General features: G+C 38.4%; 1 protein-coding gene across 7 annotated transcripts in view; it reads right to left on the bottom strand.

The window, feature by feature from the left end:
• Positions 1-13,702, bottom strand: part of EMB1135 (RING/FYVE/PHD zinc finger superfamily protein) — a 286,460-nt gene that overhangs the window by 136,285 nt on the left and 136,473 nt on the right. For all 7 annotated transcript variants that reach the window (XM_089811317.1, XM_089811315.1, XM_089811319.1 and 4 more), the window contains exons 18-20: positions 9,028-9,122; positions 8,806-8,941; positions 8,562-8,668 (exon numbers count right to left, since the gene is read on the bottom strand). In XM_089811317.1, the coding sequence (XP_089667443.1) occupies positions 8,562-8,668; positions 8,806-8,941; positions 9,028-9,122 (338 nt within the window). The remainder of the gene's footprint in view (positions 1-8,561; positions 8,669-8,805; positions 8,942-9,027; positions 9,123-13,702) is intronic.

Below are 13,702 nucleotides of genomic sequence, written 5' to 3'. Positions count from 1 at the left end.
TCAAGGATTCAAGTATTCAAGCAATTGCAGGAGTTATTTTCAAGATCTCCTTCAATCCATCAAATATCCTTTGTTGCATCTTCTACATTGTAATGTCCAATTTTTGGAACATTAGAAAATTTAAAGACAATATTCATATACTATTAAAATTGACTATGAAAGCGTGGATTAAAATTATAAAAGGTCAATTTAGTATTATAAAGTGGGCTTAAAATGACAAGGAAAAATAAGATTAAAAGACACGAAGGGAGTCGAAGAGCCATAGCTTTGTCAATTAAAAGGAGAGAGACTCACTGATTTGGGGTATCCTTGGTTTATGATTCAAATTTCAGTTTCTCTCTAGTCAGAGTTATTCGGAAAGCTTCAGCTTTCATCTAGCAGGAGGACAAAAACCCTCGTGCCAAGAGACAATGAACACAAACCCATTATCTGTGGAGACGTCACTGTGTCTCGCATGTGCTTACATGTGCTTTTCTTAGTATTCCAATTTGACTATAAATTTGTGTTCAAGATTGGATCTTGAATGTTGGTTATTGTATTGCTGATGTATAATGCAGTAGCATATTTCAAGGAATTTTATGAGAATCTATGGTCTTATATTATTGGTTTATAATGCAACTTCATACGCTTATTTTCTGAATATTATTTTGAAAAAGAAATGGGTAAATATATGTTGGGCATACTATAGTGGTATCAGAGCAGTTATACCCTGCCAACCTGAAGGGTTAACATTGAAACAATTATTTTTGAATTCACGAAGAAGATTATTATAGTAAGATTATAATTATCTACGAAAATTAAAGATTTTGTGGAATTTATATATCTCTACATATATACTCGGACGTTTCAGGATAGTATCTTATCTCTCTAAGTAAAGGAATCATTTTGCAAGACAGAGTGTGTTGGAGATTTTAATGTTTTGGAGACCAATAACAATTTACTTAAATGATATTTTACTCCAATAACAAGGCAGATTGAGTTTATTCAGCGATTGCTATTACTGGCAAAGGCTTCAATATTATAATACGTTATGAGCCATGCGACGACAGTGTATTCGAATTGAGATTATCTAAGATTTTGTGGTGAGACCAATTCTCACCCTTGTTCAAGTTCGTTGTTGTCATAGGAACACTTTCGACATTGAGACAGCATCTCCCCTTTGCATTGGCAATAATCAATCATAAAAGAGGATATCATCGTGTGAAAGCAGATATAGCCGCAGAATAAGGTTGGTAGACAAACATTTGGCAAAGGATTCAATTACTAGTGGTTGAGTTTAATTGTCGTGTAATCGAGAGTACATATCTACGAGCCATTTCAGTTGATAAATAAAGAAAAAATATTGAAGATTGGTAATATAAATATTTTGTTTTTGCCATGAACTTTGCCTTCATTCCACATATATTTTTCTTGAAGGTCCAAATTCATGAACAAGAAAGTACATGCTATATAATGGCAATAGTTTGCATTCGATGAAGAATATTGTTTCTTTTTCAAGAGGCTCTAGATGAGAGTCATCCATCGAACCTAAATCAATGTGAAATATACATGATCAATTTTGGTCGTGACGCAATTTAAAAGACATCTAGGGTGCTGAATAATTCAAGTATTCGCCTTCGAACGGTGATGGAGTCTTGACAGAATTTTGAGTACCAATCGAGAAGACTCTAGAACTAGAGTTGATGTTCTACAACTCTGGTGTCGATACGAGAACATAGAAATGGTATTTACCTAGCAGGAGGAATTGGGATAAAAGTTGGTGACATGAGTAAATCAGACGTTAGAATTTGCAACATAATGACAGTTCTGGAATAAGTTCTGAGAATTATCACTACAAACATCATGGCTAGTAGTTGAATCTTTTACAAGTGTGTTTAGTGCAAGGAATTTTTTATACAGTGAAGGAAGTCTAGATGTTAGGAGGAATTTTCAAAGACCGCAAGAATCATCATCAAAGGATTTTTGCCAGAATAGGAAGGGTCATTATCATGAAGTCCGACAAATGCTAAAATGGGCCTCGGAAAGGTCGTTTCAACTTCTAAGAAAGAAATACAAATTTGTTTGATAATTGTAACTCCAGAGTGCTAGATTGTCACATGACTGAAGGAGACAATATACAATTTTTAAGACTAAATTATAATTTTTAGAGTTACGAAGATTACTGGAGAATTCCATATGAATTGCCAAGTCATTACATACTAGGAGTGACTCTTCGAGGCCATTTTTCCATGCATAATTGGGAGTGTCGTTACATTCTAGAAGATTTGTTTCGGGTGAGCCGTTACTGTTTAGAACACACATGATGAGCTGCAGGAGTTGGTAAAGCCTCTGGAGTTCCACAATAGGAAGAATCGGTGACAGAGGAACATTGTAGGCAAAATCCATATATTGCAACGCCTTTATTTTGTGCCACATGGAATGATTTCAATTGTGCTTAATGTTTCCGCCAAATAACATTGGATTTTTGAGAAGGTTTAGCACTCTAGAACCATTACTATGAAGGAATATCAAAGTTTGGAGCCCATTAATTAGTCAAACACTGGAATTCCATTTCCCATTCACGCACTAGCCTAGAGGAAGCTTTACATGGAGCCAATACCAACTAAAAAAAAATTCTTCTAAGCTTTCCAAGCATTGGAAGACCAAAAGTATTGTCTGTCAAGAAGTTTGGACACTTGTCTATTTTAGGAGAGGTAACATTGCACGTAGCAGGAGATACAAACATGATGCGTAGTCTCATTGACTTTGGCATGCTACGGGTGGAATTTATGGAGCATTCTACAGGGAAGTGTTAAAACTTGCAAAGATATAACTAATGACATTGCTTGAGCAAGATGCAGCAATTCCTTGGTATTTGAAAAAGAATAAAATAGTCATTAGAAATGCCCGTTGAGGTTATTGATAGCAAAATGAATAACGAGAGTCGTACAGGACTAATGCATCTTGAGTCGTAGTGACACCTTATGTGAACTGGAGTTTGATATTTCCCATGAAAAATCAAGGCTGGAAATACTACTTGGTGGTCTGTTGGTTGCGGTGACAGAGTGCTATTTATATTGATCGGGTATGCATTGTGACACTTTGTATAATGTAAATGTTCCACTAGACAAGTGTGTTAAATTTCAGTATAGGTTCGGCTGATCGAACAATAAAGATTTGGGGAAATAGCCACAACAAAGCTCAAGATCACATTAACTAGACATATTGAACAGATAAGAGGTTTGACCATAAGTACTCGACATCCTTACATGTTTTCTGTTGGAGATGATAAGCAAGTCAAATGTTGGGACCTTGAGCATAACAAGGTTATCCGTTCTTATCAAGGGCACCTAAGTGGTGTTTATTGTCTCGCACCTCATCCAACATTGAATATTCTCTGTATGGGGAGATTGTGATTCGTCTACAGAGTATGTGACATATGCACTATGGCTTAGATATATGCACTTAGTGGTCATAAAAACATACCATGTGTTCAATTTTCACACAAGGAACGGATCCACAAGTGGTGACTGGCTCCCATGATACTACCATAAAGTTATGAGACCTTTTTGTGGGGAGATCTTTTATTCCACTGGAGCTACCAATTAGAGGTTAGAAATTTACATTTGGAGTGCTTACACATATTGTAGATCCAACTTTTTTTTAACAGTTAAACATTCACAACCTTAGAGGTAAGGAAGACTGTTTAATTTTCTTCACGGGGAAGGAAATCTTAGTGGCAAACAGGGTAGTACCTTTAGCGGTCAATCTTAGAAGTCAAAAATAAAAAATATCAGCCTTACTATAACTTCTAAATCTAATCAAACTTTAACATGGTATCAGAGCCAGGTTTGATCTTAAGGATCTTTTGATGTTGAGTGGCACCAATCAAAAAATGAGGAGACTATTAGGAAGGATATATAATGCAGGCAGTATGATACAACAAGATAGGAATCATGATTTATGTCAAATATTCAGCGAAAAGACTTTGATGCAAATAATGTATCATTATTAGGGCTATAGTTCAAAATAATTGAATTAACTATTTACAAGAATTACGGATTTTAATATCTACCACCTTATGTTATCGAGTCCAAATTGGAGAGTATTTGATTTGGGATTCCATAATGACTAGAATATAAACATTGAAGCATTTGTGATATTTGTAATCTCTAAGAAGAATCATTGAATCCAACCCCACAAGCTTGGCAGTTGGTATACAAAGTTCCCATTTGTAGTACCTTCCTTGTGTGTTGATCTATATTTACCATCAAAAGTATGGATGATGAAAGTCTAAGGTTGCCTTCAAACTGAGAAACAATACTTGCACTATATTCATCAAGCATATTAAAATGATGATTGTATTATCACCTACACAAGACAATGATCACAACATTATAGTCTATATTTGTAACTCTATCATGTTAAGGACATGAAGTCGTTGGACAATTATGATAACCTATCTGATTTAGATCTTTTCATACCAGCCAAATGGTTGCTATTCTATTAAATTTACATGTCGATTGGAAGTTTCGTCTAGATCTTGATCAATGGGCATTCTTAGGAGCCGCTAATAGTTTGATGAAATGAAATTACAATGGTTTGTACAATACAACACAATAAAGAAAAGTTACACAATATAGCTAAACCAACATTAAAATACACTTTTGACTTGTAGTGGTGAATTCAATCTTATGTTCATTAAAGAAAATTAGTGGATTTTCATTATATTATTATGAGGTCAGCCTAGTTAAGAAACGAAGAGATAGTTGCAATTGTATCATTTCTTCAACGCCTTTATATCTAACCCCACTTCAAATGGTAGTTAAGTATGTCAATTCAGTGACTCTGGAGTGTGAAAAAAACATCAGAAAAGTATATTCAAACTTTGCAGTATAGTTGAATACACATTGGTTCTGGAGTAACTATTTTAGCATCACTAAAGATAGTGGAAGAATGGAAGAAGCTTCATAATAAAGGACTACTTATCATGAAGCACTAAAACTGACAAAAATTCAAATCGGATCAAAAGCATTCAAAACAATGTGGGCATGAAGAAAGGTAGAGTTGTGGCTGATCATTGGTAGAAGTTCAAAATGGAGACCTATCTACTTCTATCTCAATCTGCTTTGATTCGACCACTTGAGAATTCCGACAAACAATCCTAAGGCTGGCAAGTATGATAAGAAATTTGAAGAAGATCACAGTCGATATTTGTACATTCAATTTGGCTTGATGATAAAGGTTAGTAAGATCCAAACATTGCTACTTAAGGACGAAGAACACAATATGTCAAGCTACCACGACATGGCTGGTGCAAGAAAATCCTTATTGATGGCGTCCATGTGGAACTAGTTCAGAAATCATTTGAGAATGATGCCCTAACCTTGATAATAGCCTCCAATTATCAAATATCTTAGTTATAAAGGACCATTGTTGGGCAAATACACATGGACTTCGACAAAGGAAAAGGGTAAAAGAGAGATGTTTAGGCATCTGGAGAGAAAGAGATTCTTCCTAGTGATTGGATGGAGTGTTGCCTAATGACAACTAGTTGAGTGTTGCCGAAATATTCTAATGAATCAATATTATCGTGATTTCCCTTAATAGATGAGATTTGAAAAGAATTAGACCATATATGTTTGTGATCTTTGTGGAGATCTTCTAAGAAATAGACAAACTGAACTTCAGATTTTTTGAAGCGTTACCGATGAATCGACTCTTCCAGCAGAGGTAATCTTCAACGTAATTCGTAATAGAACTCAGGTATTCATAATTCCAAGTCAGCAAAATGGAGTGTAGCTATAACCAAAGTTACTAGTTGATCACCTATACAATTAGCATATGTGACAGTTGAAACTGGTATGAGTGTCGAGTTCATAATTGATCTCTCGACTACCATTATCATGCGTGCAAGACGAACCAAGAGTTGTGTGAGCTTTTTGTTTTATTTGAGAATTACTAGTCGTATGGGTACTTTGCTCAGCTAAGAAGACTCTGATGTAACCAATCCTAGGGATAAATCCACAATTTATTGCATTACACTTATATTACTATGGAATCAAACAAGTATATTTGGGTACAAGGAACTACTTCTACAAATAATATTGTTATTATTATATGAAAAATCATGTGTCTAAAGGTGAGAAGACCCATTGCAACAAATCCAGCTCTAAGACATCCGATCTTAGAATTTCTTGTCCAAACTGAAGAGTTGTTGTAGATAAGATAAGGTAAGATAAATTTATTAATGTCCAACAAGAGACCAACGAGTGTCTATGGGGCTGGGAATAGTACAAAAGGCAAACGCTAGCAAGAGATGAGCACCAAACGGTGTCCACGGAAAGAACAAGAAAGAGAGAAAGAAAGAGCTCAGTACTCCTCATAGGCGAGAAGTAGTGTAGAATGGAAAGGTGTCCTCTAAAATGAGAAGGCGCTCTCGAATGCCACCTCTAAGGCCTGGTAGAAGTAGGGAGGCGTTGTCAAGTGTGATCTCTACGGGGTCTCACAGATCTGGTAGAAGGAAAATCCTAAATGGTAAGCAGCAACAGAGTAGGCTGACTTGCCCATCATTAGAGTCACTACAGACAATTCAGACCTAAGATCTATCAAATAAAGAGATAAGCAATTCTTGATTGAAACATGTTCATAAATTCTATATTTAGTTATTTAGTCATCAAATTATGTTGAATTAGAGAATCACATATGCTTCTAGTATCGGTATTTTTTTCCTTCGGAATAGTTTTATGAACTATTTGTAATCTCTCTTTGAAATGCTTTAAAGACAAATTGTATTCAAGGAAGAAAGAACTTGATGCTTGTAGTCATGAGACTAAGTTGTTTGCTAAACGCATTCCTTCTAATTGAAGGTTAATATCAAATTTAGAGAGAATCTGACAAATCCATCAAAGGCAACCTTGAAGGAGGAGGTTAGGATGTTGACGCATGTACTCGGAGCTTCAGAAGGGAGCCACATTATCATGAATGTTTGGTGTTGCCAAGCCTGGGGATGAATTCACAATTTATTACATTCACTCATGTTACCATGAAATCAGATGTCACATTTCACAATCCCTCCAAAAACTGTCTCCAAAACCATTTCAACATTCTTATTTGTGTGTATCTTGAGTCTATAAACTCATCCTAAAAATTAGGCAAACAATCTTGAACTAGCTGGTTCTTTTTTTCCAAAGTTATCTGTATTAATTATATCCTCCATCTCACGACAGATCAAATCATATGTAGAGAAAGGATTGCTGTCCATAATCATATGAGAAAAAATGCACAGCAGAAAAAGCGAAGAAAACATTGCAAGTTTGCTCAGTGACCATTAGCAGCAAGAGCAGAAGAATAGAACATACAGAAATCTAAATGAAAATATATTTAGACGTTGAAGTAATGGCCTGAACACTATGAGAAGAAAATTTAACATAATATAATATGTATTGGAACACAGAAAATACTGTGAGCATCAAGTCTTTTCAAAATTGGAAAATTATTTTTTACACATTTAGCATTAAGAACCCTCAGCTGGATGGAGTCCAAACCCTTACTACATCCAGTGATAGACAAGGTTCCAACAGCTAAAACTGGATAATTATTTTTAACACATTAAGCATTAACCCTCCACTGGACAGAGACCAAACACTCGCTATATCTGACAATAGATAAAGTATCAACAGCTAGACACTTCTGTGAGAGGATACATTAATCTGTTGCAATCAGAGGAGCAAAAAATTTTAGGTTGGCAATGAACTGATAAAAAAAAACAGATATGAGAAAGCAAGTCAGAATGTCACGTGCTAAAGAGGACAGATCATTAGGTTCTGATAGCAAGTAATATCTCTCATTACTTACCAAACAAACTAAGAAAAGACCAGATACAAGTACAACAAAAAGAATAAAGGAATTGCAACCACCAATGCATATTACACTTTTTAACACATTAAGCATTAACCCTCCACTGGACAGAGACCAAACCCTCGCTATATCTGACAATAGATAAAGTATCAACAGCTAGACACTTCTGTGAGAGGATACATTAATCTGTTGCAATCAGAGGAGCAAAAAATTCTAGGTTGGCAATGAACTGATAAAAAAAAAACAGATATGAGAAAGCAAGTCAGAATGTCACATGCTAAAGAGGACAGATCATTAGGTTCTGATAGCAAGTAATATCTCTCATTACTTACCAAACAAACTAAGAAAAGACCAGATACAAGTACAACAAAAAGAATAAAGGAATTGCAACCACCACTGCATATTACACTTTTCAATTGCGTGTAGTATACAAACACAGGATGATGAGGTTATCTACTAGCTTGAAATGGCCAAGCCAAAAATGGTAACCAAGGATCAAAGCATTGTATCTTATCATCATTTGATTGAAAATTTGACACAATTTCCACTTCAATTACTAATTATCAGCTAGTAGTTTATATTTCATATTTCACCTGACCTACATCATCAAGCTTGAGAGAACAATATTTTTTCCCTCATATCCCATGTCCAATGTCTTAAAAGGGCCAGGGGGATTTATCTGGCCTAAATTAATGACAGGAGATGAAGCAACTAAGTACTACCTATATTCTGGAGCAGAAGCCTGGTTGGATCTATGTGTACGCCCAAGTTGTTGAATTGCACGATCGGCACTCCATGGCAATTCAAATGTTATGTGCACTCTCCGCTTCTGACACGGTCATGAATTCAAAGTGACATTTAGTTTTTCCATCACCTCAACAAATTTTTTATCTCCAAGTTATAGTGCTTGTCTTTCTACAAAAATACAGTATCAGTAGTGATGGTTTAAATGTGAGAACCAAACACCTGATTATTTGCCCGTCTGTCTGCTTGCAAAGATACTCCAGCAGATCCTGCCTCAGAAATAACTGCAACCAGCTTTTTTCCATCCATGAAAAGTTGCTTTTCATTCATGTTCACCATTTCCATAGCGACATCCTTCCTGAAATGTTAAAGTTGCTGCCATATCTTAAATAATTACTTTCATTTAAATTATAACGAGAGAGATAAAATGGGAATTAATCTTACGTGTTTCGGGATTGATAAGAAACTTTTCCATTCGGAGTTCGAACTACACTTCCCCGTCTGCCAGTAATCTCTGCAACAGCATCACGACCACCAAGCTACACATAGAAAAATGTATAACAACTTATCATCAGGATTGCAACACTTAGAAGCTTCCATGTCAATAAAGATTTGTAATTAATAGCTTTGTGTACCTATGGTTACCACATCATAGAAATTGAAACATTATTATTACATAAATGATTACTGACTAATGGTCTTCAGCACCAAAAATTAATCTCACCGACAACAAATTTAGCATCTCTCATTTCAAATCCAAAATAGCATATGCAGCATGCAATTTGGAACAAACTGTTGTAACTTTAATGTTTAAATTATAAGAGTAGAAATCAATAAAAACTCTCAATTTATCATTGCTTCCCAGCCTTCCTACTTTTTGCAATGAAAAATTATGATGATTTCCATTAAAACTAGTAGAGAAAAAAAACGTCAAACCTCTTCTGCAGATGAAGGCACTGTTTTTAGCAGTGCATAATTCCGTGCCCCTTCCACTTTCATACATATCTCATCCATCTCAACCTTCACTCTCCTCCAGCAATAGTGCTTCAATCCCCCACAAAATCTCATTTTCTCATGCTTCTATACATTCACATTTGAAGATTGTTGTCCGGCGAACTGAGTGGTTAGACGGTTATGGGTACGGGCATGATGGTGTGGCTTCACTGGCACCGTGTCGGATGTTATAAATATGGCATACACTTATGTCATTGGCATCATGTTGGTATTGAATATTATTACATTCTACAGAAGCATTTGATGAATGAATAATACTTTACTTGTTAAGTTAAGAAAATAAATTATAAAAAAAAAAGGAAAAAATGTGGAAAGTGCCCTGTGGCACATCACAACCACGGACACAAGGGTCCCATGGACACATTGTGGCCGCGGACACGTTGGGGCCACGGACATAGGCGTCCCGCATAGAGGGAAAAAATAAAAGGCGCGTCTCGCACAAGTTTGAAATAAGAACAAAACAAAAAGGAAGCATCCGTGGAGAAAAGAAGGGGAGCATTCTATGTGGGAAAGAAGGAGAATGGGCACATCCCATGGGGAAGAAGGGAAGAACAGGCACATCCTGCGGAGAGGAGAAGAAACAAAACTCCATTGATAAAGACTAGCCACGGGAAAGGAGTAAGAAATTTTAAAAAGCATTGCCATCTGGCGGAAAGAGGACATTGTCAAGGGTAAGGGGAAGAAGGAAGCACTCCTCAGGTATTGATTACAACGCAAGTGCCGCAGGAGCTGGAGGTAAAAAGGTGTCGTGGAAGCTGGAAAAGACAGATGTATCAAAGAGGCTGAAGCAAGATGTGGCTAAAGACCTAACCATTTTTTGTTGCACTAAAGACAAAACATGAGACCATTAATCAATTGGAGTATGCAATCTACAAGAAAAAGGAGACAGTGGAAGGGTCAGTTGAAGGAGAACAGTGCCAAGATGGATGTTTACCCAAAAATGCGAGAGTATTGGCTTTAGGAATCCGGGTTGCAAGACTAGGAGCATCGAGCAGCAAGAAGCAAAAGGTGCATCCTAAAGTGCAGGCTTCCACACAGAAGGCCGACATTTCTCATCTCACAGTACAGTTTGAAGGGTTGAATGGAAGTGAATGCAGCAGATGGTGGCAGGAAATGGTTGACACAGACCTCATCAAACAAACTCTGATTCGTGCGCAAGTACATTGGGTGATTCAGCTTCTGGTATTTTCCATACGGCTATTTGAGAAGATATTAAAAGCTATGATTGAAACATACATCAGACACAGCAAAACAAGTACATTCGCATACAAGAAGCATCGTCTCATGGTCGCGTTCAAAGCCCGCAACTTCAGAAGGGTTCTTGGCATTCCTAGCAACGAGGCCGCAAAGTTGTAACTACGAACCACAAACTTCCACAAGAACACGAGGCGTACTGGGTGAAGTTGGCGGGACACAACCTCACGCCAGAGGAATGAGTCTGTCATAAAGGGTACTAAGAGTCGAGGACTGCAGCAGGACTTCATTCGGGAAAGCCATTGGCGGTGTATCATGGACGTGATAAAGAGTAGGTTAACCGAGGCGAGTAGGGCTTCAAATATCGCCTTGCCAAAAATTACCTTCATGAATGACATTATTAATGGTATGGTATTTGACTGGACAACTGTCCTTGCTGATTAAATGGAGGAATTCATGACACTGCAACATCGCACATTCTATATGTCGCACCATACTATCGGGTTATTTCTTGAAGCAGCACTCCATCAAATTCTAGCAGATGAGTTTGAAGTCCCACCAAGAGGAAGATTGGTGCCAGGAGAACCCCCGGTACTCTACTAGAGGCATTTGGACACGGGTGGCACAATGGTCGGCCAAAAGAGGGTAATGTAGGGCTTAGATGCCTACGGTGATACTAATAGCAGATGGGAGGATACCTTGGAAGGTAGTGGGACCGATTCAAACGAAGAGAGTATGTCAGAAAAGGTTGGGAACGATGAGGTAGTTGCAGGATCCCCAACTAAGACACTTTTCACTCCTCCAGAGTTGCCGACTTTGGCACACTTGATAACCACCACCCCCATGCCGTTTATTCCTCCATTCGGCCAGAGGCATACGCTCGTTTTTATAACTCCACCCGCGGCCATAGTAGAGAGCACAGATTTATCGGCTCAGATGGAGGTTGTCAAGGAGCCATCCCAGCTAGCCAACCCTAAGGAAACTCCGGTCATGGACGTCCAAGTGGATTTAGTCGCCTCAGATCTAGTAGTCACAGTTTCAACGACAGGGTTCGTGGAGATGCATCAGGCATCAAAGCTTGAGGCTAAAGTTCGAGCAGACATGATTAGCAGAGAGGCGGTCATCACTATAGCTTCATCCCTATTAGCCGAACCCGTGAGTGTGGCCCAGCTAGCACAGCCAGAGGACGAGGACGTTGAAGTGATGGACCGAGCCACTGTCTTCTTAAGACAGCGATTCCGACTCACCCGTGTAGATGTTGGCCCCTCTATCCAGTCCCCGAAGCAAGGGCAAGGTTTGACTGGAATATTGACCATTCCAGGACCCCCAGGGGGGGAGGATTCCACAGTCCAAGGATGTGCCCAATACGGAGAAGGCGGCACCGAAGGTGGCAATTGCTGCCATAGAGGGAATGGAGATGGATACTGACCCACAGGACGACCAAGATGCCGAGGTTGAGGCTGAAGAGGGACTAGACTATGGGTCAGATGAGGAGAGGACCATGGCTTACATTAGAGCCATGGAGGTTGTGTTGGAGAGAGGTTGAATTACTGGACAGCGTGCTTTGACCCATAGAAGGGAGTTGCAATTAATCCGAGCCTATATCCAAAGGGGTTGTCCGGAGCATTTTCGCTCTTGCTTTGAGGCTAGAGGATGGCCAGCCATAGAAACGTAAGAGATGATAGAAACGTAAGAGATGCTGGCTGATTGGACTACAGAACCCGAGTTGGGACCGTGCAACACTATTATGAAAAAGCTGGCACATAAGATAGTAGGGGTGTATAAAGATGTCTACTATGCTCATCGGCGTGCAAAGGCAAATAGAGAAGCAGAGAGGGTTGCAGATGCGAGGTCCAAGGCAATTGAGCTAAAGGCTCGAGAGAAGCTAGCTGCTGAATTGGCTAGTTGGCAGGTAGCATGGGCGGCAGAGCGAGCAGCGCTCTTGCAAGGCAAGGAAAAGGTTGCAAACGGATGGCAAGCGGTTCAGACTTAGGCTATGGAGGCAGCACTTCTACAGAAGGAGGCTCTAGAGGTCAATACACGGACATAGAAGGACTTATGTATAGGCACCGATCAAGTTTACGAGTAGCGTCAACTGCTAAACACTTCTAGGATGCAATCTCCACGCTAGTCTATGTTTGTTCCTATATTTGTATGTTGTCTCCTAATTTTGTCAGTTTTGAGTCATCAGGAGATGACTTTTCTTTTCTTTTTTTTGGGGGGGGGGGGGTGATGTTGTTCGGCAAACTAGGTAATTAAAAGGTTACAGGTACAAGCATAGCGGTGTCGCTTCATTGGCACCATGTCGAATGTTATAAATATGGCATACACTTATGTAATTGGCATCATGTTAGTATTGAATATTATTACGTTGTGCGGAAGCATTTGATGAATGAATAATACTTTGCTTGTAATTGGCATATTTATAACGTCCAACATGGTGCTAATGAAGCGACACCGTCATGTCCGTATCCATAACCATCTAACTATCTAGTTCACCAGACAACAAAAATTCAATCTCCTCCTAGAATATTCATAGAAGCCCTAACAGTCAACAACTCTCAACTAGATGCAAAAGGAACATGCGTGATTCTGGATGAGCGTTTAGAAACAGAATTAAAACCCTTCAACCATCAATGGTGCCACTATGAAATGTCCTTTCCAAAATTCTTGGAGAACACCAGCTTTGTCGATAAGAAGTTCTGGCAATGGCAGTGCCCTCAAATAATCAAGATGAGTCCAATGGTACGTCACGGATATAGTTTTAACACTCTAGGAGCTCTAATTCATGTGCTTAGAAATTGTTGACTCAACAATTTTTAAGAATATCTCTATTTCTGGAAAGCACTAATTTTCATAAAAATCAATATACCTGAGACCTTGAGAATGTTTTGGCATGGGTGGAAATCAT

This window comes from Cupressus sempervirens, chromosome 11 (assembly GCF_028749045.1).
Source record: "Cupressus sempervirens isolate cs-2001-9-10 chromosome 11, ASM2874904v1, whole genome shotgun sequence".
Lineage (NCBI taxonomy): Eukaryota > Viridiplantae > Streptophyta > Pinopsida > Cupressales > Cupressaceae > Cupressus > Cupressus sempervirens.
Note: the sequence above shows the minus strand (reverse complement) of the source record. Positions and strands in the feature narration are given on the sequence as shown.